The 20,584-nt window shown below is 43.7% G+C and overlaps 1 protein-coding gene across 7 annotated transcripts in view; it reads right to left on the bottom strand.

Annotated features, from left to right (window-relative positions):
- Nucleotides 1-20,584, bottom strand: part of CDYL (chromodomain Y like) — a 237,069-nt gene that overhangs the window by 67,167 nt on the left and 149,318 nt on the right. For 4 of the 7 annotated variants that reach the window (XM_027040213.2, XM_027040214.2, XM_053223090.1 and 1 more), the window contains one exon: nt 3,410-4,076. In XM_027040213.2, the coding sequence (XP_026896014.1) occupies nt 3,410-4,076 (667 nt within the window). Of the gene's footprint in view, nt 1-3,409; nt 4,077-8,048; nt 10,680-20,584 lie in introns of those variants that run through there. The other 3 variants (XM_027040217.2, XM_053223091.1, XM_027040216.2) reach the window with 2 other exon arrangements.

The raw sequence follows: 20,584 nt of genomic DNA, 5'->3' as shown, positions 1-20,584 counted from the left end.
ACACATGATTAATGTTTTGAATAAGAGATGATTCATTCCCCAGTGACTCCATGAATATCTGCTTCCATTAGTTTTAAAAAAAACAAATCAGTTTTCTCATGTAGCTCTAAAATTAATGTGGAAAGTAAAAACAAACAACGACTTTAAGAGATTATGAGTGTAGACCAGCAAGCTGATGCGGCTTCACTACTGCTCTCTCAGGAAAGAAACGCCCCAAGGGCGAGTAAGAGGTTTTCTGGGATGTTTCTGTGCTTCTGGCCTCTGTACCCTGTCATTTCAATAGCATGTCTTCCCTCACATCTAGTGTGATCTGGCGAGAGGGCTACCAAGAACTCACTATACCATCTTTGTCTTCCATGAGTACCCCTTCTACTGGACTCATTCCCTGACAAACACCGGCAGCATGTGCTACGAACAGGCACTACTCAGGACACGGGAGGATTCAGCCCTGGCAAAACCAGATCCCTTTTTGGAGCCTACTTGCCAGAGGAGGGAACAAAAGCATCTTTCTGCAAAGGAGAAGGGTGAAGAGAAGCAGAGGCACTCATCCACCCGAGCACCTGTCTGTAGGTGGCCATGCTGTCTAGGACACCACTTGCTTTTTGCCATCATGCTTCACTCAGAAAGGACACTCCCACAGTAGGCTGTGGAGGGAGGAGGAGATGGTTCTTTTCCCTTTTAATCTTCAAGCCTGATTTAGATCATGGCCATTGGGGATGTCATTTACCACTGTTCTAAAAACATTCCCGAGCGGCTTCTATTCTTTCTCTGGTCTAAGTGTTCTCAACAGTATATAGGACTCAGGGTCAGGAGAGAAAGGAGGTCATGAGGGCCTTGGAAATACAGTGTTACTCCCGTCCCAATCAACCTGCCTACCTTCACAGAACAAGATAAAATAATTTGAGATTTTATGCTTACATATCCGTGGTGGTTTTAACCAAAGCCACCTTTATGGACATTTAAAAATTTTTTGACATGGGAATAGTAATAAAAAAGGAAGTCACTAACTCCTTATTTAAACTGAACCCAATATCCTCGTTTTATACAAAACTGAAGACTTTGCTGAGGGGAGCCAAGCTTGCGTAAGTGTGGTAAAAACAGAATGTGGAAACTTAAAGGATCAAAAAGTTTTGAAAATCACGCCCCATCACCCATAAAAATGAATGTACACACAACTTTTGTGGATAAAGGGGAACCACAGATCTTCTAAAGTCTTTTGTATCCCTTTACTTTCCAAAAATACTGCCCTAGGACTGTGACGTCCTAGAGCAAGACTTAGCAAACTTTTTCTGTAAAGAGCCAGACTGTCAATTTTTTCAGCTTTGCAGGCCATACAGTCTCTGTCATAATGATTCAACTCTGTCCTTGACCGTAAGTGCCACAGACCATAAGTGAATGAATGAAATGTGGCTGTGTTCCAATAAAACTTTATTTATGGACACAAAAATTTTGATTTCTTATGTTTTCACATGGCATTAAATATTATTCCTCTTGATTTTCCCAAACATTAGAAAGTGTAAAAACCATTCTTAGCTTGCAGGCCACATGGAAAAGGCAAGTGGGCTGGTTGCCAAGCCCTGCCCTTATCTGCTAGATAAGAGCCCAGCAGGGTGCTTGGCCCTGAGTAATCAATAGAGAAGTCTATGTTCCCGGTCTAGTGGAGGCAGCAAGAAATGGTGAGAACACAGGAGTAGGAATTAAGAAACATGTTCGGATTCTATCTCTGCCTTCAGTTCTCTCTGAACATCACAATCTCCTTGGACTCAGCTCCCCTCTCTGTGACAAGCAGCATGCAATCAGATGGCTGATAAAGTCTCTTCTGCCTCTGAACCTCTACGATCCTTCATTTACAACAACGTAAAAGAAAACCGGGTCTACGAGCAGGCCAACAGTTCAGGAAGTCAGCTCGGTAAATAAGCTCATACAAGTTCCAGGCGAGGGCAAAACTCCTGGAGCAAGGAAGAAAAGCAGCATTTGGGTAAAGTGTGTTATCTGAAAGACACTAGCAAGATGGCAATTTACTGCCCCAAGGGAACCCCTGGATTTCCCTTTCCTCATTGCTACACAAACGTCTAAGCCAAAACTTTTTGATGCACCACAGCAAGATGGTTAGAGTGGCATCTCAGGTGAGCATTTCTCTTTGGAGGGAAATAAGCTTGCCTCTCGCTTTCTTTCATTCTACTAAGGGTGAGTTGGGGGAGACAGGCAGATAGACATGATCACAGTTCTGCTACACAGAGGGCGCGGGCAGCATACGAGACCAGAGGACACAAAAGCAGGTGGGCCCTGCATCAGAGGCATAGTGGGAGGTCCCGGGGTGACTGAGGGACAGGGGAGGTATGATGCTCCTGGCAGAGGACAGCAGGAGTGCCGATGTGGAGAGAGGGAGCTGAGAGGGCAGTGCGGGCCAAGCAGAGACTCAGGAGCACGCTTGCGAACTACAGCAACGGTGGTGTGGTCAGACTGGTGGTGAGGATGCTCCTCCCATCCAAGAATTATAGAAAATGGATGGGAACTGTCAAAAGGCAGGAAGCAGGGAGACCTGTGAGAAAGCTACGGCAGGTAAGAAGTAACCAGGGCCCCAAGTAAGGGAAAGCTAGTGGGGCTTACAGTAGAGAAACCCGTAACAGAATTCTATAATGATGGGTGGCTAGATGAGGCATGGGGGAAGCAAAGGGGATGGAAGCTGTCCGTGATAATCCCACCTGCACCGTCTGAGAAGCTGGGGAGGCCATGGTTCAACCAACTAAGCTGCAGAATCCAAAAGCAGGAGTGGAAACAAAACAGGAAATACCACCCCAATTGAACAGACTCCTATTCTGTAAAAGGGACAGTGGGATCCGAACAGTTGACCATTACAGAGAACAAAAGCCCAAATCCCGAAGGTACATTGTACTTCCACTGAAAGAAATTGCTGGTTATGTAGATGGGTTAGCAAAATAAGGATCATGACTTCTAATCTAAGGATCATGACCCAATACAGGTCACACTCAGAAAATTCAGACAGACCCTGAACATGAGACTCAGTGTCTGAGATGCATAAATGTTCACAAACAAACTTGTTATAAAGGAAAACTACCGAGCATAACCGATTTAGAGCAAGACGCCTTTTAAATGGTGGTACGGTTTGTGGATGCACACTGAACACATAGCGAGAGCCGATTTAAAACATAAATGCTAAAGGCTTCAAGTGAGGAAAGAGGCTGTGGCACCTCTCACAGTTCCAGGGCATGTCTGTTAGAAACAGACTGCAGGTTCCCCAGATTTTCATCGGCCTGCTCTCCGGACCAGGACCAGCATGTACGGAAGGAGCACCTACACACCTTGAAAAAGTTACCAGCATGCTGAGTAACAGCCCGTGGCCATCGACAGGGACGCTGCCCACTGAGCAGCTCACCTGGACACTCACCTTTTCCGTTAACAGCTAATCCCGTGGCCATGGCCGCAGTCACAGGGCCAGACACCTGAGGCACTAATGGATGTATTCGTGGCCTGCTCCCCATTCTAGCTCGCTCTGCACCAGGGCCCAGTAAAGCTCCGACTGGCTTTTCGGCGGCCACTTCTGGTGCTACTGTGTCCTCCTGACCCTGTTCGACGGGGTCCAGTTTCTCAGGGCTCTCATTCTGAAAGCCGTCCACTGCGGTCCTGCTCTTAATGGGGCTCTTAGGCACAAGTATCTTTATACCTGATTTTGCCAGGTCCATATTCTTCCGGTTTGAGAGAGATGGAGCTGTGTTTCTCCTGAACTTCTGGCTGGCAGCAAACAGCTGACTGTTTTTGGACTCGTGGTCTTTGCCAATCACTAGTGACTTAGGAGAGGTCTTGGAAAAGTTGCTGTTGGTGGATCTGGAGATCTGTTTCCTGGCATTGTTTGGAGAGGTCCTGTTTGTTCTGGGTAGTGTGCTTTCTTTCTGCTTTTCAGTGTGGCGTCTGTTAAAATCGTGGATGTACTCCTCACAGTTCACAAGGTGCTGCTCTGGTTCCCAGGTGTCATCCTCACTGTCATAGCCTTTCCACCGAACCAGGTATTCTGTCTTCCCTTTTTTATTTTTCCTTTTGTCAACAATCCTTTCAACCTGTTTGTCAACAGAAAAGAAAGAAGTGTAAACATACCATCTGAAAAAAAGCACAGAGTTAATAAGGAAGCATCAAAAACAATAAAAAACACAACGGATAAGGAAAACAACCTTCTCTTCCCCATGCCGAACCATCTGAAAATCAGGAACAGAACATTTGGGATTTTAGCAGTTTTGCTAAAGTCAAGTCAGACAAAATGCTAAAACTTTATGCCCAGAATATATGGAGGTACATTAGGTAGCTTATTTTTCTGTGATTCAAAGGGGGCTCTTTTAAAAATTTTTACATGAAACCTGGACGACCTGAGTTGGTTTTCAGTTACAACTGGCACAGGATTTGTCACCTACAGCCTTCTGCCTGGTCGTCCTTAGGGTACCGATGTCAGACACTCACACACTAGCTTGGCTGTGCTAAATGCAGGTAGCTACCAAGGGCCCAGGGCTGAGGAAACACAGTCAGCATTGGAAGCAGCATTAGAAGCACTTGGTTAAAACTGAAAAAAAGGTCAACAGACAATGTGATGCTCTATCGGTAACAAAACGGTCTGGAACAGTCAGTTATTTACTTTCAAATTTTGGTTTGAACTAATTTTATGCTAACACCTTCAAAGGAAAATGCTGTTAATCCTGGAATTTGATGGTCAATACATCTCATATCTTTTTTTCTTTTATTTATATTTTTTATTTTTGAGGGGGGGGGGTTGGTAGCACACAAGCATGAATGAGGGAGAGGGAGATAGAGAATCTTAAGCAGGCTCCACACTCAGCATGGAGCCCAATGTGGGGCTCGATCTCATGACCCTGGGATCATGACCTGAGCCGAAATTGAGTTGGACACTCAACCGACCAAGCCACTCAGCACCCCAATACATCCATATCTAGCGTATGAATTGACACAAATTTATGAATCTGCCATGAAAGACAGTTATTATTATTGTAACCAATTCTACTACCTTAACATTCTTTATTTTAATTAATTTTGTTTTGATTTGTTTTAGAAAGACAGCATGTGTGAGCAAGTGGGGAAGGGGTAGAGGGAGTTAGAGAGAATTGTAAGCAGGCTCCACTCAGCATGGACCTCACTGCGGGGCTTGATTTCACAACCCTGGTATCATGACTTGAGCTGAACGCTCAAGTGACTGAGCCATCCAGGCGCCTCAGTACCTTAACATTCTTAAGTATAAATGGGTGATCTTCTATGACTTGCATAAATGAATATATTTGACATAACATCTCCCATGTTATTGAGGAAACACTGAGAATCTGTTGTAACCTCTCTAGTCAGCATGAAAACCATCAGCCTGCTTCCCCAGGGGCAGCACGCATCTTTGTGCCTTGTAGGGAGAGGCCTACAGCCATAGAGCAGCTCTTTAATTAAGGATGCGAAGCCTAAGCCCATCAATTACCAAGAACATCAATAAATTTCTGGCAAAGTTACAGGTCAGGTCAGATGACACAAAGGTATATCTAGTTCTCCAACATTCCAAAATAACAGAGGCTAATTTAGAGTACCACTGTAGACACCCACTGTAGACACTTCTGGAGAATGGGAGAGTACCTTACCCATCATTTCCCCTACTCTTAAACTGCCCCCCCCCCCAAAGAACTCTCCAATGTCTACCTGGGATATAGGGAATTAAAACACCTAACTACAGAAAAGCCTAAAATTAAATACACATTATTGCTTCTGTGAAAAAAGGATTAAGGGTAAAGAAAGGACTTGTTTCAGCAGGTGGCAGATTTCATGCCTAACAAATCTCCACAGAGATAACTAATCATCTCTGTAGATTATTAACTAATAACTAATGTCCGATCTGCATATGTAAGTCCACACAGTCCACAAGATAGCATGGAAAGCTTTGAAAGTAATTCTCTTCCTGCTCCTTTGCTTGCCAAAAGTTATGTATAAAGGCTTAAGTACTTCCATATAAGTAAAAGACACATTTCTGGAAAATTCTACACAAATCAATTTCACAGCAGAAATAGCTTAAAAGTTTTTAAGACAAGGGATAAAGAGATTGTCTCTTAAGAGAAAACTACATTTTAATACTTATTTTCTTTAAGTCAATTTCCGTCCCAGAAGCATGAAGTACAGCTGACCCTTGACCAAGAAAGGAGTTAGGGGCACTGACCCCCCCCCCCCCCCCCCGCCCCGTCTCTAAGGCAGCAAAAAATCTGCATATAATGTTTGGCTCTTCAGAAAGTTAACTACTCATAGCCTACTGATGATTGGCAGGCTTACCAGTAACATATACTGCCGATTAACACATACTCTGTGTGTGCATTCTGCACCCTATTCTTACAATAAACCAGAGAAGAGTTAAGAAAGTTAAGAAGAGAATTAAGAAAAGAGAGTGTTAAGAAAGTCCTAAGAACAAGAAAATACACTACAGTTCTGTATTTATTGGGAAGAATCTGCACGCAGTTCAAAGCCATGTCGTTCAAGGGTCAAGTGTCCATTACACCAGAGCAGCCCCTTTTCCTTAAAGCTGAAGGTGGGGGGGTGGTCTAGTGATGCAGGATGAGACTCCTGCCCCTCCTCTCCTTGCATCCCTGGTGTTTCCTCTCTAGGGCCGCAATCGAGCCTGTGCTTGCCAGTCCCCCACCGGCCTGCCCCCCTCCCAGTGGCTGTGGTGCTGAATGTGCTGTTTCAAGTATACTCAGTGGCCGGACTTTGTTTAGACACTGAAGGGAGGCAGTAAGAGGGGGCACGTCAGACTGGGGGATGGCAAACTTCAGGCCCACACAGACCATATGGGCTCCCAACCACTGAACTCTGCTGCCGCAGCACAAAAACAGCCACAAGCAGCATGTAAATGAGGAGACATTAAAAACAAAACAATTCTATTTACGGACACTAAAGTTAGAATTTTGTAATTTTCATGTGTCATGAAATATTAAACTTTTGGTTTTTTTCAACTATTGATACATGTAAAAATGATTCTTCAAGTTAACCTGCCATGTCACAGTTTGCTGGCCCTTATGTTAGGCTGTGAGAAAGCCACAGGACATAGGACATTCAGGTTGCAGACTTGCAGTCCTACTAATTCTCACGGGGGAACATGGTTTGCAAACTGACAAGACGTGTGGGTGACAAGGGGCCGGCAACCATGCCTTTTAAGTGGCAGGTCTAGAAGCGTCACTCTGGGCACTAGACTCAGGAGAGGGAGGTTTGGGCCAGTGACCACCACAGTCTTCTAATACCAATCTCACACTAAACTGGGTACGTGACACCTTCTCCTCTTCATTCAGGGACAGATGTCCTTCTTCCCCCCTTGAAAGGTAAAGTCCTGCTGATTCCTAATCTGAGTGGCTAAAATAGTCTCCCACAAAAAGGCATTGCCTGGATTTGAAAAAAACTTACTGTAATATTAAGCCTAAGATAATTTCCAGAGTGCTTTTATGGTGGCGAGGGAGGAAAACCTTTATCACAAGAGAAACACATAAATAAATCTTCCTTCAGATTTTCAGTCCCTTCTGTGTGAGTCCTTCCCCTCCCTGCAAACATAACTGTTTCTGAAAACTATTGTCAATGAACAGTGTTTCTCACAGTATATGCTCAAGTATCCACTTCTAGTTACAGAATTTCAGTGCAAAGAATTTTATGTAAAACAAACATTACATCAGTATAGAAGTTCTATTACAGATTCTTAAAAACCAAGACAAAATGAAGAAAGGCATGAAAATCGCATCCAAATTACTTAGATTGTTTTGCTATGTTACCCACAATCACATGTGCAGCAAAATTCTGGCAAATCCAAATCACAATAGCCTTCTTTGACTACCTGTGTCATAGTAAACTCACCAAAGTTCTTTTCGTTAGGATTTCCTTCTAAAACTCAACCTAAAAAGCCAAGATGTGACACAAGTAGAGCAAGGCTTTCCTTAACATTACAATGTCCCCTGATGGTGTGCAGAGCAGTGAAATTAACCAAAAAGGATCATTCCAAACACTGAACACACTTCACCTACCTCAGAGCACATCCTGATAGCTGTGGCTCCAGGAATGAGCTGAAATGTGCTACCAGGTTGCAGAAGCCAGAAAAGGATGGACAAAAGGTTCACCAACACAGGAAACAAAAACCCACAGAGAAGTCCAAAGTGGTTAAAGAACTCAGGAAGAGTAGGAAGAAAGAGTAACTGCTGCTGTTACATTTAAATGCCAAACGGCCTAGAAAATGTATCAGGGCAAGGCATGCAAATATATCAGCTTAGAAGAAAAGACCTAAGTTGCAAAACAATCACAGTAGGAAAAATTTGGCACATTGTATCATCGTCGACAACCCTGTCAGCAAGATGCTGTTGCTTGCTGATACTTGCTGTGATTCCTCCCAGAACAGTGGAACAGGCTGCCAGGATAACTCTGACACAAGAGATGCTGAGAACTTTTCTCAGGCTTGGGTCTTACACCAAAGGCTGGGAAATTCGAAACAACAGCATCACTATGGAAAAAATGAATAAACAAAACCCCTGCTTTTATCAAAGAGTTCTAGTGGGCCTTTGAAAAGCAACGGCTTTTTATTTTTTCTTCTCTTCACATTTTTATTTAAATTTAAGTTCTAGTTAGTTGACATACAGTGCAATATTAGCAACAGCTCTTTAAATGAGGGAGAGGAGTGTGTCACCAGCCATTTGAAAAGTTGTGTTTACTATTAAGAATAGGAAAAGTTGCCTGAATTACTAAGAACATTTGCTAACTATTAAAAACACAGGCAGACAGTTCCACTGCCAGAAATAAAGGAATAATATAAACATAATTATTTGAAAAACACTGTAAAGAAACCAAAAGCCGGTAGAAACTGAGGGGATGGGACCCTTCAAACAAGAGAAGCCAAGGGCTTCTGCACTCCCCAGGCAGCTGGCAGGACTCAGGCAGAAAGTGCAGTCTTCCAGGCTTTGACGTCAGAGGGCAGAGTCAGGGATTGACAGATCACAGACAGGAGGGCCCCACAGAAGGGGGAGCCCCCCCAAACAACTTTATAACCCCCCTCAAATCCCAGGCGTGCTCCTGGACTACCATACCAGGCTCGTGGAGAGCAACAATTGGTGTGTTGGAGGCGCTGGGTTTGGGGATTCACTGGGAGAACTCCCAGGACTCAGCGTGCAGTCTCTCTCACGGCTGTGGCTTAATACAGCAGGAGGACACAGCACAATGAGCAAAGGGAAAAGTGTGTGCAGGCAAGTCTGAGAGAAACCAAACACGAGCCTGCAAGGTCCTCTCCCAGGGGACTCTGACAGGATGAGCTCCGTTCCTCCAGCCACAAGATGTCATAGCACATGCAAAATGCTGTCTACCAGAGAAGCTTATTAAGGACTTCCTGCCTGGGATTTTTTATTGGGGGCTGGCCACAGAGGGCCTAGCATGTATCAAAACTCCAGATTCTTGAAGGAAAGCAGTGATCAGGATAAACCATACCAATGAACACCATAGTCAAACCTAAACGAACCAAGATAAGGACACCACCAGCCAGCCAGTGAGTAGAGGACAGGAGACATTACAGACAGGACCACAACAATGGGGGCCAGGAGGCAAAGCACTGAAGGGAAAATCCTGTTAACTTAGAATTCTAGATCTAAAAAAATATGCTTCAAAAGCAAACGTAGAGTTCCCTTTTTGGGATAGCAGAATAAATAAGGAGCTCTGTAAACACCCTCTCCAACCAAACAAGCAAAGCTCGTGAACACTACTATAAAAAAAGAAAAAAGAAAGAAAAAAATCACAAAATCCTAAAGTCTCTGGAAATTGTCCTAAAGCCATGGAGCAAATGGAGGAACACTTATTCAACTAAATCTACTAACTAATAAGAACAGAGAAAGTTTATGACATGTGAGCCATGACCCACCTCCTTCCCCATCTACCTTCCAGTTCAGTGTGACAGGAGCTCACTGGGAGCTCTGGGAGACCAAGAATACAGGCTCTCTCTCCCTCTTAGCTCCCAGTCAAGGCTTATCATGTCACTAGGAGAGACAGGCCACCAGCATTTCTCCTCTCCCGAAGGAGAAGGGGTAAAGACCCCTATTGAGTATGACTGAGTATGACTGACAGGTCAGGGACTCATTTCCTCTACCTTACCCCCTATTCATAAGGAGGCTCTACCCCAGGAGTAACAGGGCAAAACTACTGGGGACTTTGACCAATTTTGCCCCAAGTCACTCTGAGGGGAGAGGCTCTATATTTGGAGAAGCAAGCTGAGAAGACCAGAGGCTACCACTCTACCCAGCAGCCAGACAGGTGGTTCAGAGATTTTGCCCTGAGGGGAGAGGTGATCCATAGGAGAGCTGTTCCCCAAAACAACTGACTTTGTTTGAAACAGAGTATGGGTACATTTGAACCCAAGGATGCTCTTGAAAATGATAATGCAAAGCAACAAGCTAAACTATAACTCCCCTAGTCACCAGAGAAATCCAGCTAAGAGCCCTCCCAGGATAAGAACAAATCTCAAAGACTGGCCTCAAAAACTATACCTGCCGGGGGCGCCTGGGTGGCTTGGTCGGTTAAGCGTCCGACTTCGGCTCAGGTCATGATCTCACGGTCCGTGAGTTCGAGCCCCGCGTCAAGCTCTGTGCTGACAGCTCAGAGCCTGGAGCCTGTTTCAGATTCTGTGTCTCCCTCTCTCTCTGCCCCTCCCCTGTTCATGCTCTGTCTCTCTCTGTCTCAAAAATAAATAAATGTTAAAAAAAAATTAAAAAAAAAAACACCATACCTGCCAAATTTAATTGGATCAGACTACTGAACAATTAATGCACCAGGCACTGTACAAAAACAATAGACAGACCAGCCAGTAATCAGTGGAGTCTATCATGCTACGTCTAACACCAAATAAAGCTAGCAGCTTGGAGAATCAGGGAAGGAGATGGCCAGAGAGCCCTACTAAACCCATGTTATCCCAGGATAACTATGTACTTGCCCAAGACTGTGCCTGCTGGGGAGTCCTATTGAAGACTTCAGAGTAGGGGTAACAGATTTCACTAAAACAGTCTAGCCAAGTCACAAAGGTACAGAAATCAAGATAATAATAATATCACAAACAATGGTATGCCAACAATTTGGATAACAGGATGAAATGAGCAAATTCCAGGAAAGACAAAAACTCCTGAAACTGACTTTAAAAATCTGAATAGATTTATAACAAATAAAAAGATTGAATTTGTATAATAGTTTGTAATAAAAAACAAAAACAAACAAAAAACTCCCCACAAAGAAAAGCACAGGACCAGATGACTTCTCTGGTGAATTCCACCAATTTTAAAGAAAAGATCAAGACCAATCTTCCAATAATCAGAAGAGAGAACACTTCACAACTCATTCTATGAGTCCAGTATTACCTTGATACCAAAGCCAAGACATAATGAGAAAAGAAAGCTAGAGATATTGGTTTATAAATGTAGACACAAAAATCCTCAGTAAAATATTGGAGAGTTGAATCCAGTAATATGTTACAAAAGATCATGGTAAAGAAGGACTTATTCCAGAAATGTAAGGTTGATTTGCCATCTGAAAATCAGTTAATTAATGTAAATAGTGTATTATGTATTATTGTATCAATGTATTGATAATACATATCAACAGAATAAAAAGGAAAAAAATCACATCTCACTTCAATAGATGCAGAAAAAGCACTTGAGAAAATTCAATACCTCCTCAAAACAAACACTCAAGAAACCAGAAATAGCAGAAACTTCCTTCACCTGATAAAGGGCATCTACAAAAACCACACAGCTAACATCACATACAGTGGTAGTAGAAGGCTGAGTGCCTTCCCCGTAAAGACCAAAAACAAGACAAGAAGGTCTGTTCTTGCCACTTCTATGTGACACTGTACTAGGGTTCTAGCTAGTTAATTAGGCAAGAAATAAAAAAGCACCCAGACTTAAAAGGAAGAAGTAAAATTATCTCTATTTGCAAATGATGTGGTCTATATGGAATAATGTTAAGGAGTCCAATAAAAACTATTAGAACAAACGAGTTCAGCAAGATCACAGGATACAAAATCAATATACAAATATAAATTGTATACAGTAGTTTGAATCCACTGTATATAGCAGCAATGATCAAACCAAATATGATAAAGAAAACAGGTCCATTTACCATAGCATCAAAAAGTAAAAATACTTAGGAATAAATTTAACAAAAAAGATCCAAGGCTATTACACAGAAATATTCAGTCTAGAAAACACTGTTGAAAGAAATTAAAGACCTAACTGAATGGCAAGAAATTGCATGTTCATGGATCAGGATACATAACAATAGTATTATTATTGTATTTCCCAAAGTGACCTAACGATTCAATGCAACCTCTACTAAAATTCCAGCTGATTTCTGTGCAGAAATTGGCATGCTAATCCTAAAATCTATATGGAATTGCAAGGGACTTAGAATAGCCCTTCAAAAGGAAGAACAACAATCTTAAAACAAGAACAACAGGGGGTGTTTGGGTGGCTCAGTTGGTTAAGTGACCGACTTCAGCTCAGGTCATGATCTCGCGGTTCGTGAGTTGAAGCCCCGCGTCGGGCTCTGTGCTGACAGCTTGGAGCCTGGAGCCTGCTTTGGATTCTGTGTCTCCCTCTCTCTCTGCCCCTCCCCCACTCATGCTCTGTCTCTTTCCTTCAAAAATAAATAGACATTAAAGAAATTAAACAACAACAACAAAGTTAGACTCACACTTCTGGACGTCAAAACTTATTACAAATTTATAATAATCAAAATAGTGTGAAACTTGCATACAGACAGACATCGAGACCAGTGGAACAGAAAAGAACCAGAAATGAACTCTTATATACAGGATTAAATGGTTTCCTATAAGGATGCCAAGACTATTCAATGAAGGGAAAGAACTTTGTGGCTCTTCAACAAATAATGCTGGGTAACTAGATATCCACATGCAAAAGATCAAGTTGGACTCCTACCTCACATCATATAAAAAATTTAATTCAAATGGATCAAAGATCTATATAGGAGTTACAATTATTAAACTCTTAGAATAAGAGTTTACTTGGTGTAAGTAAATGTAGATTTACATTGGTGTAAATCATTGTGCTCCTAGATTAGGCAATGGTTTCTGAGGACACTAAAGGCAAAAGAAATGAAAGAATAAACTGGACATGAAAATGAAAAACTTGTGTATTTCAAAGGACACCACCAAGTAAGTAAAAAGACAACCCACAAAATGGGAGAAAAGTTTTGCAAACTATACCTGGTAAGAGACTTGTATCGAGAATACAAAAGGTCTTATAGCTCAGTACAATAAAAAGATAAGCTTGTTTAACAATGGCAAAGGACCTGAATAGATATTTCTCCAAAGAAGATATACAAATGGCCAATAAACACATGAAAAGATGTTCAACACCATTAGCCATCAGGGAAATGCGTGTCATAACCACAATAAGATACCACTTCATACCCACTAAGGGTGGCTACATAAAAAAGGTAAGTGTTATCAAGTATGTAGAGGAAATGAAACTCATATGCTGCATGTGGGAATATAAAACGCTGCAGCCATTTTGTAAAAACAATGTGTCAGATCCTACAAAAGTTAAATACAGAGTTACCACACGACCCACCAATTCCACTTTTAGGTGTCTACCCAAGAGAAAGACAACTTTTGTCCCCAAGGAAACTTGTATGTAAATGTTTATAGCATAAGCAACCCAAAAGTTCATTAACTCATTAGTGGATAAACCAAATAGTGTGTGTGTGTGTGTGTGTGTATATATATATGTTTATATGAGGGAATATTATTCAGGTATAAAAAGAAATAAAGTACTTATCACATACTACAATATGGATGAACCTTGAAAACATTATGTTAAGTCAAAGAAGCCAGTCACAAAAGACCGTATATGATTCCATACCTAAGAAATGTCCAGAGCAGATGACTTTATAGAGACAGAAAACAAATTGTGATTGCTTAGGACAGGAGTGGACGGCGGGGGGCGGGGTGGGGGCAACAGTGGACAGAGAAGCCACGGAGGTGGGGATAGAAGCAGGCGATAGCTAACAGACATGGGTTTCTTTCTGAAGAGATGAAAATTTCTAAAATTGACTCTGGTGATGGATGCAACACTGTATAAACAAGAAGCTACCACACTGTACAATTTAAATAGGTGAACTGTTTGGTACATGAATTAAACTCGTAAAAGCTGCTTAAAGAAAGGCAGACATTTTAAGATAATTTCAGAGAAACAAGAGTGGAGGAATTTTTTGCAACAGATCTCCAATAACCAAGAAGAATTTTTACCTGAAATTTTACCTATCTGCAACCTGCCAAGTTAGCTTTTGACATTTTCATGGATGCTGGTATAACACAAGATTCATCAGAGAAAAAATAAATACATTATTAGAGCAGCAGCAATTGTCAGAATATCAGCATTTGCTTGCACCAGTTACCTGAGTCCCAATTCCTACAGGACAACATAAAGAGGGCCAGGTGACAAATGCTCATCCAGTGGGCTGCAAGACAGGAGAGAGCAATTCTCAGCTTGGGGAACCAAAATCTTTCTAATAGTCAGTTGGAATGCCTGGCCTATCTTGATCATCCTGAGCTGTAAGCAAATTTACCCTAATGTATGAAGGGAGACACTATCTTTGTCTCCAAGACTGCTTGCTATACCAACATTATTGAAAAGATCATGCAGAACAAATGCACGGTCTCTGTTCCCAAGACATACGGAAATATAAGACACCCTAGAGAATTGTCCCCCAACGGTATCACTGTGTACATTCAGGGTGTCGTGGCTTCTGGAAAATTTTCCTGAGTATACCACTCCATCAGCTGCTGTGATCAATCTGACCATTAGAGGCCAGGACCAAATCCATTCAATTTGTCTTATACAACATTTAATTAAAGCTATTCTCCACAGGACTCTAAGAATCAAAATGAGTTACCCTGCAGTCTTTAACCATGCCTTCAGTGTCCTGGACCTAGCTAGCTGAACAAATCCCATAAACTATCAGGATCTATCTCAGAAAGCCAGATGGCTTTTTCCTTAAGTTTCTGAATTGATTTTTCCTCTTGCTCTGGGGCATTAATACAGGTATAACAGAATGCACAGTAATTGCATGAGCTCTGTCTTAGCCCACAAGGAGGAAATCCAGAGCAATTCTAGCATATACACAACCCTGGCCAGTGAGTTGAGGCTGGCTTGAATATCTCCCAGGGCCAAGGCATTTTTACTGCTCATTTCAAACAAAGTCAGGGACAAATTTCCTACTGCCCTTTCTATGGCTCTAATAGTAGGGCTAATGGTCTGCAGGATGTATATACAGAGTAAGCCAATTATCCCTTCAGCAACCTGCTCTGAGTAACCAATGGTAGCCTTGGGGGCCCTAGGTGGCTCAGTCAGTTGAGCATCCTTGATTTTGGCCCAGGGTTGTGGGATCAAGCCTTGTATCGGGCTCTGTGCTGAGCATGGAGCCTGCTTAAGATTCTCTCTGTCCCCTCCACCCCTCTCCCCTGCCTGTGCTCACTCTAAAATAATAATAATATTATAAAAAAGAGTAGCCTCATTTTGGACATCTCCACAGCCTTAAGAGGGCTCTACAACCTACTGGTTGCTTTTCCTTAAATACCTCAAGGTCTTTAAGGACCACCCTCAAGGGTGCAAGTCGCCAAGTTGTGGGATGGAAACACGCTTCTAGATTTCATACAAATACAGTCCCAGTGGTGTGCATGTTGGTCTGGAAAGTGCTGTTTACGATGACAAGGGTCTCCCAAGTGGCCCTTCTATCATAGGGGCATAGGTTGAAAGTGCCTACAACATAGCTTTCCAGCTGGTTAAGCCATACAGCTTAGTTTAAATAATTGACTTGTCCTGGTTTTTGGAGGGACTGCCTACGAGCAGTCACTCCAACTTTATCTAGTCTAGTGAACCAGCCAGGTGACATTCATCTGCCCCATGGAACCGCAGTGATGGTTATTAAGAGTGGAGGTGTTAACAGGTGACCTGGAGCCATCCTACACTGCTTCTGATGGGACTTAGTACAGTTACAAGGAATACACCAATTCATCATTGGAATGTTTTGGGCAGGGATGGCAGATCCAAAAGTTACACTTAAGTCCCTTACAAAAATTTAGGAGAACCACACCAAGGCTTTTCCATTATTAAGCAAGACTGCAGGGGTGGTTCTGAAAGACAAGGATCATTAATGTCCCTCCCTTCCCAGTACCTCCAGACATGCAAAGCTTTCTCTTCTCAGGGGCTGGCATGATGCCTTCTCTCCACCACCACATGTTCCCATTACAGCAGCTATTTTCACCTGTTTGCCAATCATACCTTACCCACACCTAGACCTTTGCAAGGAAGGGGCAGGTGCAAGAGAAGTGAGAGCATTTTTATGCAGCTTACACAGATTCTTTACGTCTTCCATGTTGGCCAGTGTGGGCCCTATTGGGAACTCAGTAAGCAGGAGGAATAAACTAAGTGGTCATTATCCTAATAATTTAGGCTCCTCCTATCAGTCCAGCAAGACCATTCAGTGGCTAGAGCAGAATGAATTTCAAATTTCCTAAGTCCCCATTGGCTGGGCTGTCACCCAGAGAAGTCTGGGGGTGCTGTTATGGGAAAAAAGATACCCAGGAATGATCAGGGCAGAGTCCAGAATTTTCAAAATAGGTGTATATAAAATGTATCACAACTTTTGTCCTATTCACAGCCCAGGAAGCAGCTAAGAGGAAATGATCCCTTCCCAGGGAAAGCTGGGTTCAGTGACCAAACTGTTTCACTATGTGTAGACTAGGAGGTGATGAGATGAAGGAGGCAGAGTCAGAAACCTTTTTGCATGGATTTCTGAGGAGGCTACTCTAATGCTCTATGGTGCCATATGCCATCTGTGGAAGGCAGGGAGCATGGAAGGCCCACTGAATACCTTAACTGTAGGTCTGTTACTAAGCAGCATCTGTGATAAAGGTGCACCACTGTCAGACTGCAAATGGCCTGGGAAGCTGAGAACACGAATGCACAGATTTATTTCAGAGGTCACTATGGTATGGCCAGAGTTACCTGGTCAGACTAGAATAGCAACACCGTAACCTGAAAGTGTCAACAGTGGGGAGGCACCCATTGGCTCTGAGTAAGGCCCAAAGGTCCCATATAATCAGCCTGCCAGGGGGGTTGGTGGGACAAAGGCCCATGTGATGGGGCTTCCCTCTGTCAGGCAACTAGGTAAACTTTTGGCAGGGATCATTAGTTGGGTATGCAGTGGTCACGTGTGCGCCAGAAACATGAAAGCCTTTACCGTGAGTCCAGTCTGTGATGGCGGATATGTGTCGCATCTGGTACAATGACACCTGGATCGTGCAGGTTCAACCAGCAGCTTGATTCCAGTTGGTCTCATCAGAGAGCAGGCACTTACCAGGGTGGGGGTCTGTCTACATGAGTGACTCAAAACAGCCCATAGTTTCCCAAGTGGCAGACTGGAAGCCAAGCCACAGCCCAGAAGTCAGTCCAAATCTCAAGAGGTTCACCGAGAAAGTACTGAGCAGAGCCTGGGCACTGCCTTGAATTACGCCTCATGAGCAGAGCAGCCACTTTCTGATCTGAACAGCTGGTGATGAGGGTGATCTACAGCAGCAGGGCCTTAGTACACACCACCAGTTTTCAGCTCAACTGAATCAGTAGTGAACCAGGCCTGGCATCTCAGCAACTCTGAATCAAGGGTCCCATTGAGCCAGGGGGTCTGCTTAGGGTAAAGGAGTGGGGATACAGATTCCACCCACTTTTCACATAAAGCTAACACACCACTGGGCAGGCGTCTAGTTCTTCAATACGGCATTTCCATTTAACAGCTGAGGCCTGTTGGGCCCTTCCCGTCGGGTTAGTCGCTGATTCTAAATTCACCACTCCAAAATGAGAGTATCAGGCCTGGGAGTCACAAGACCTCCATGGGACAGGCATTCAATTTTGACAAGAGCTTGGTAGTAAGGTAAGAACAAGCTAATAATAGCTAGCTGCTTTTCCAAAGGGGTGCACCTGCAGCCAAGACAGCTGCAGACGGCTGGGCAGCTTCCAACACAACCTGTTAGACCTGGCCTCCAAGGATGCTGATTTGCAAGCTGGCCTATATAAAGGGCCAAGTAGAATAATGCCCAAGGGAGGCACATAGTCTCCAACAACCAAAGCCCAATAAAGTCCTGGACTTCCTTTTTCATGTGGGGGCTAAAGAGATAAAAGTTACTATTGAATGCATAAGGGATTCTGGACCATGAATCTGTGTGTACAGTCTTAAAAACCTTTACACAGCAAGGAGACCTCTCAATTTTGTTGGGGGTAAATCAACCACTCCTGCTGGTGATGGTATTACAAACAGGGCTCATGAGACTGAGGCTTCTGACATGCCTACCAACAGGATGCCACCTAGGGAGTGAAAGCTGTGATTTCAGAGGGCAGGGGCACTCTAAACACTAAGTCATCCACTACTGGCAAATTACAGAGGAGCTTACATACCCCCAAAGATGTACTACAACCTACACACAGTTCTTTCTGATTGGGAGAATCCTCCTTGAAACTTACAGATAGGGAAGTTCGAGGCATGTGCTAACACATGGATTCCTACTACACATCCAGATATATAGTAAGAGTACACGGAACTGACCCAATGGGGTCCACTCACGAGGTCACATTAACTTCTTTCCCCACTACACAAAGCTTGGCTAAAAGCCTATCAGCTGAACTCAGATACCATCTACTCCTGCAAGACTGAACAGGATGGTGACTTCAGTTGGCTGTACCCAAGAGAACCAAAAATGTTTGAGGTCCTTCCCTGTCCAAAGTTCCCCAGAATGCTGGGATGGCTGTGTATGGCCTGCAGTCAGGGAGGGCACCGACAGACCCCTAAACATTTTTCCATAAAGCAACTGGGGTCAAAGTAGAGGAGAGAGGGTCAAGGGCAGAGAGAGAGAGGGAGAGGTGTTGCACCAGTAAACAAGCACATTCACCTTCCATTCAAATGGCACAGGGGCTGCTCCTGGCTTAACTACATTTCCAGTGTTTTCAGTCCACTGTAACGAAGCCCTTTATCAGGTGGCAAGGCCGTTACTGACATCACCGATTTCAGCAGTCTCAGCCACACTGTTTTCCAGCTGGGACTGTGGCGTTTGCAGATTCTGGCTGATTCAGGCCTGACTTGCTCAGCAGCAACTTCACGGCGTGTGACTTAACTATGGGTATTCGATGCTCCACTGTCATGACATCTCACGTGGTTTTAACAGAAAGACCAGGGGAGAATTTTCCAGGCAGTGGGGCTAATGGCATCAATTTATCTCAGACTTTTAGGGTTTCTTATTCTCTGGTGGGTCACCTTCATCAGCATTGGAAATCCACTCTGGGGCAGTAAAGGTCCGAGTACTAGTCAATGTGTCACCAATGTCTTCCCACTGGTGTTTGTCTGCCTCTGGGAAATCTCCCTGAGAGGGCCAGACCTCCCTCATGGCAGCCAGGCCCCACTGCAAAAACCCTGAGTCTTTTACTGGCATCTCCCGACGGACCTGAGGTTGTGTGACACAGTGTTGGGAGAAACTGAGAAGCAAGGCTGCCCAGCTGTTTTGCTTTAACGAGTCCCAACCCCTCATCTCCCAAGAGAACCAGCCAAAGTCCTAATAATCTGCCTGCTTTCTGCCCATTGTGGTTGTGACTTTCCATCCTTTTAACTGTTTGAGAAGTGCCAGAACCACATGCCCACCAAACCAGTGAGCACGTCCTCCTGCCCAGGGAGGAGTCAGAACCACCAGAGCAGGGTCTGGCAGCGGTGTTCAAACACAAACACGTAGTTAGGAGCCAATCTAGTCATCTCCCAGTTTCTCCTCATTAGCACACAATAGAAAGGCGACCATTTATTGCCAGGTTGAAGATTTGGTCAACATGTCAAGCTACTGATCTGCATGGATTTTCCTCAAATCCCATCAATCACTCCATGAGGCTTTCATCTTCCCCTTTGAGAAAAGCATACCCTTGTCAGCTTCCTGTCATCATAACTGAAACCATTAAGCACTCTGACCAGTGTGTGATTTTATCCTATTTGCAAGCTAACAGGAGAGCCTGACAGTTTCATGGATGTGGCAGAAGGCACGAGACTCCAGTCATAGACAAAAGGACTTGTGCTCCTCATAGCAGCGAAACAGAGTACCAGCGTCTTCTTTTACACTTCCCTGAGCCCCAGTTCCCACGGATGACACACGAGGGCCACATAATGGGTTATGTTACAGGAGAGGAATACTGAGCTCCGGAAGCTGAATTTTTTATGACAGACCGTGAATGTGCTCCCCAACCTCTGGAGGGAGGAAGGACTGCTGTCCTTTACATAAACATCCTTAAATGATAGGCAAGACAAGGGGCGAGGGAGGTGCAGGAACTGGAAGAAGGAAGGAATAAACTTCCCATTATAAGTACTGGTAAAGTAATGTAGAGCATGAGGACTATAGTTAACACTGCTAGGAGAGTAGATCCTAAAAGTTCTCATCACAAGGAAAATAGTTTTCTTCTCTTTTTTTGTGTCTATATGAGATGGTGGGTGT

Source organism: Acinonyx jubatus, chromosome B2, assembly GCF_027475565.1.
Source record: "Acinonyx jubatus isolate Ajub_Pintada_27869175 chromosome B2, VMU_Ajub_asm_v1.0, whole genome shotgun sequence".
Lineage (NCBI taxonomy): Eukaryota > Metazoa > Chordata > Mammalia > Carnivora > Felidae > Acinonyx > Acinonyx jubatus.
The sequence above is the reverse complement of the archived record's forward strand: the minus strand, read 5'-3'. Positions and strand labels throughout refer to the sequence as shown.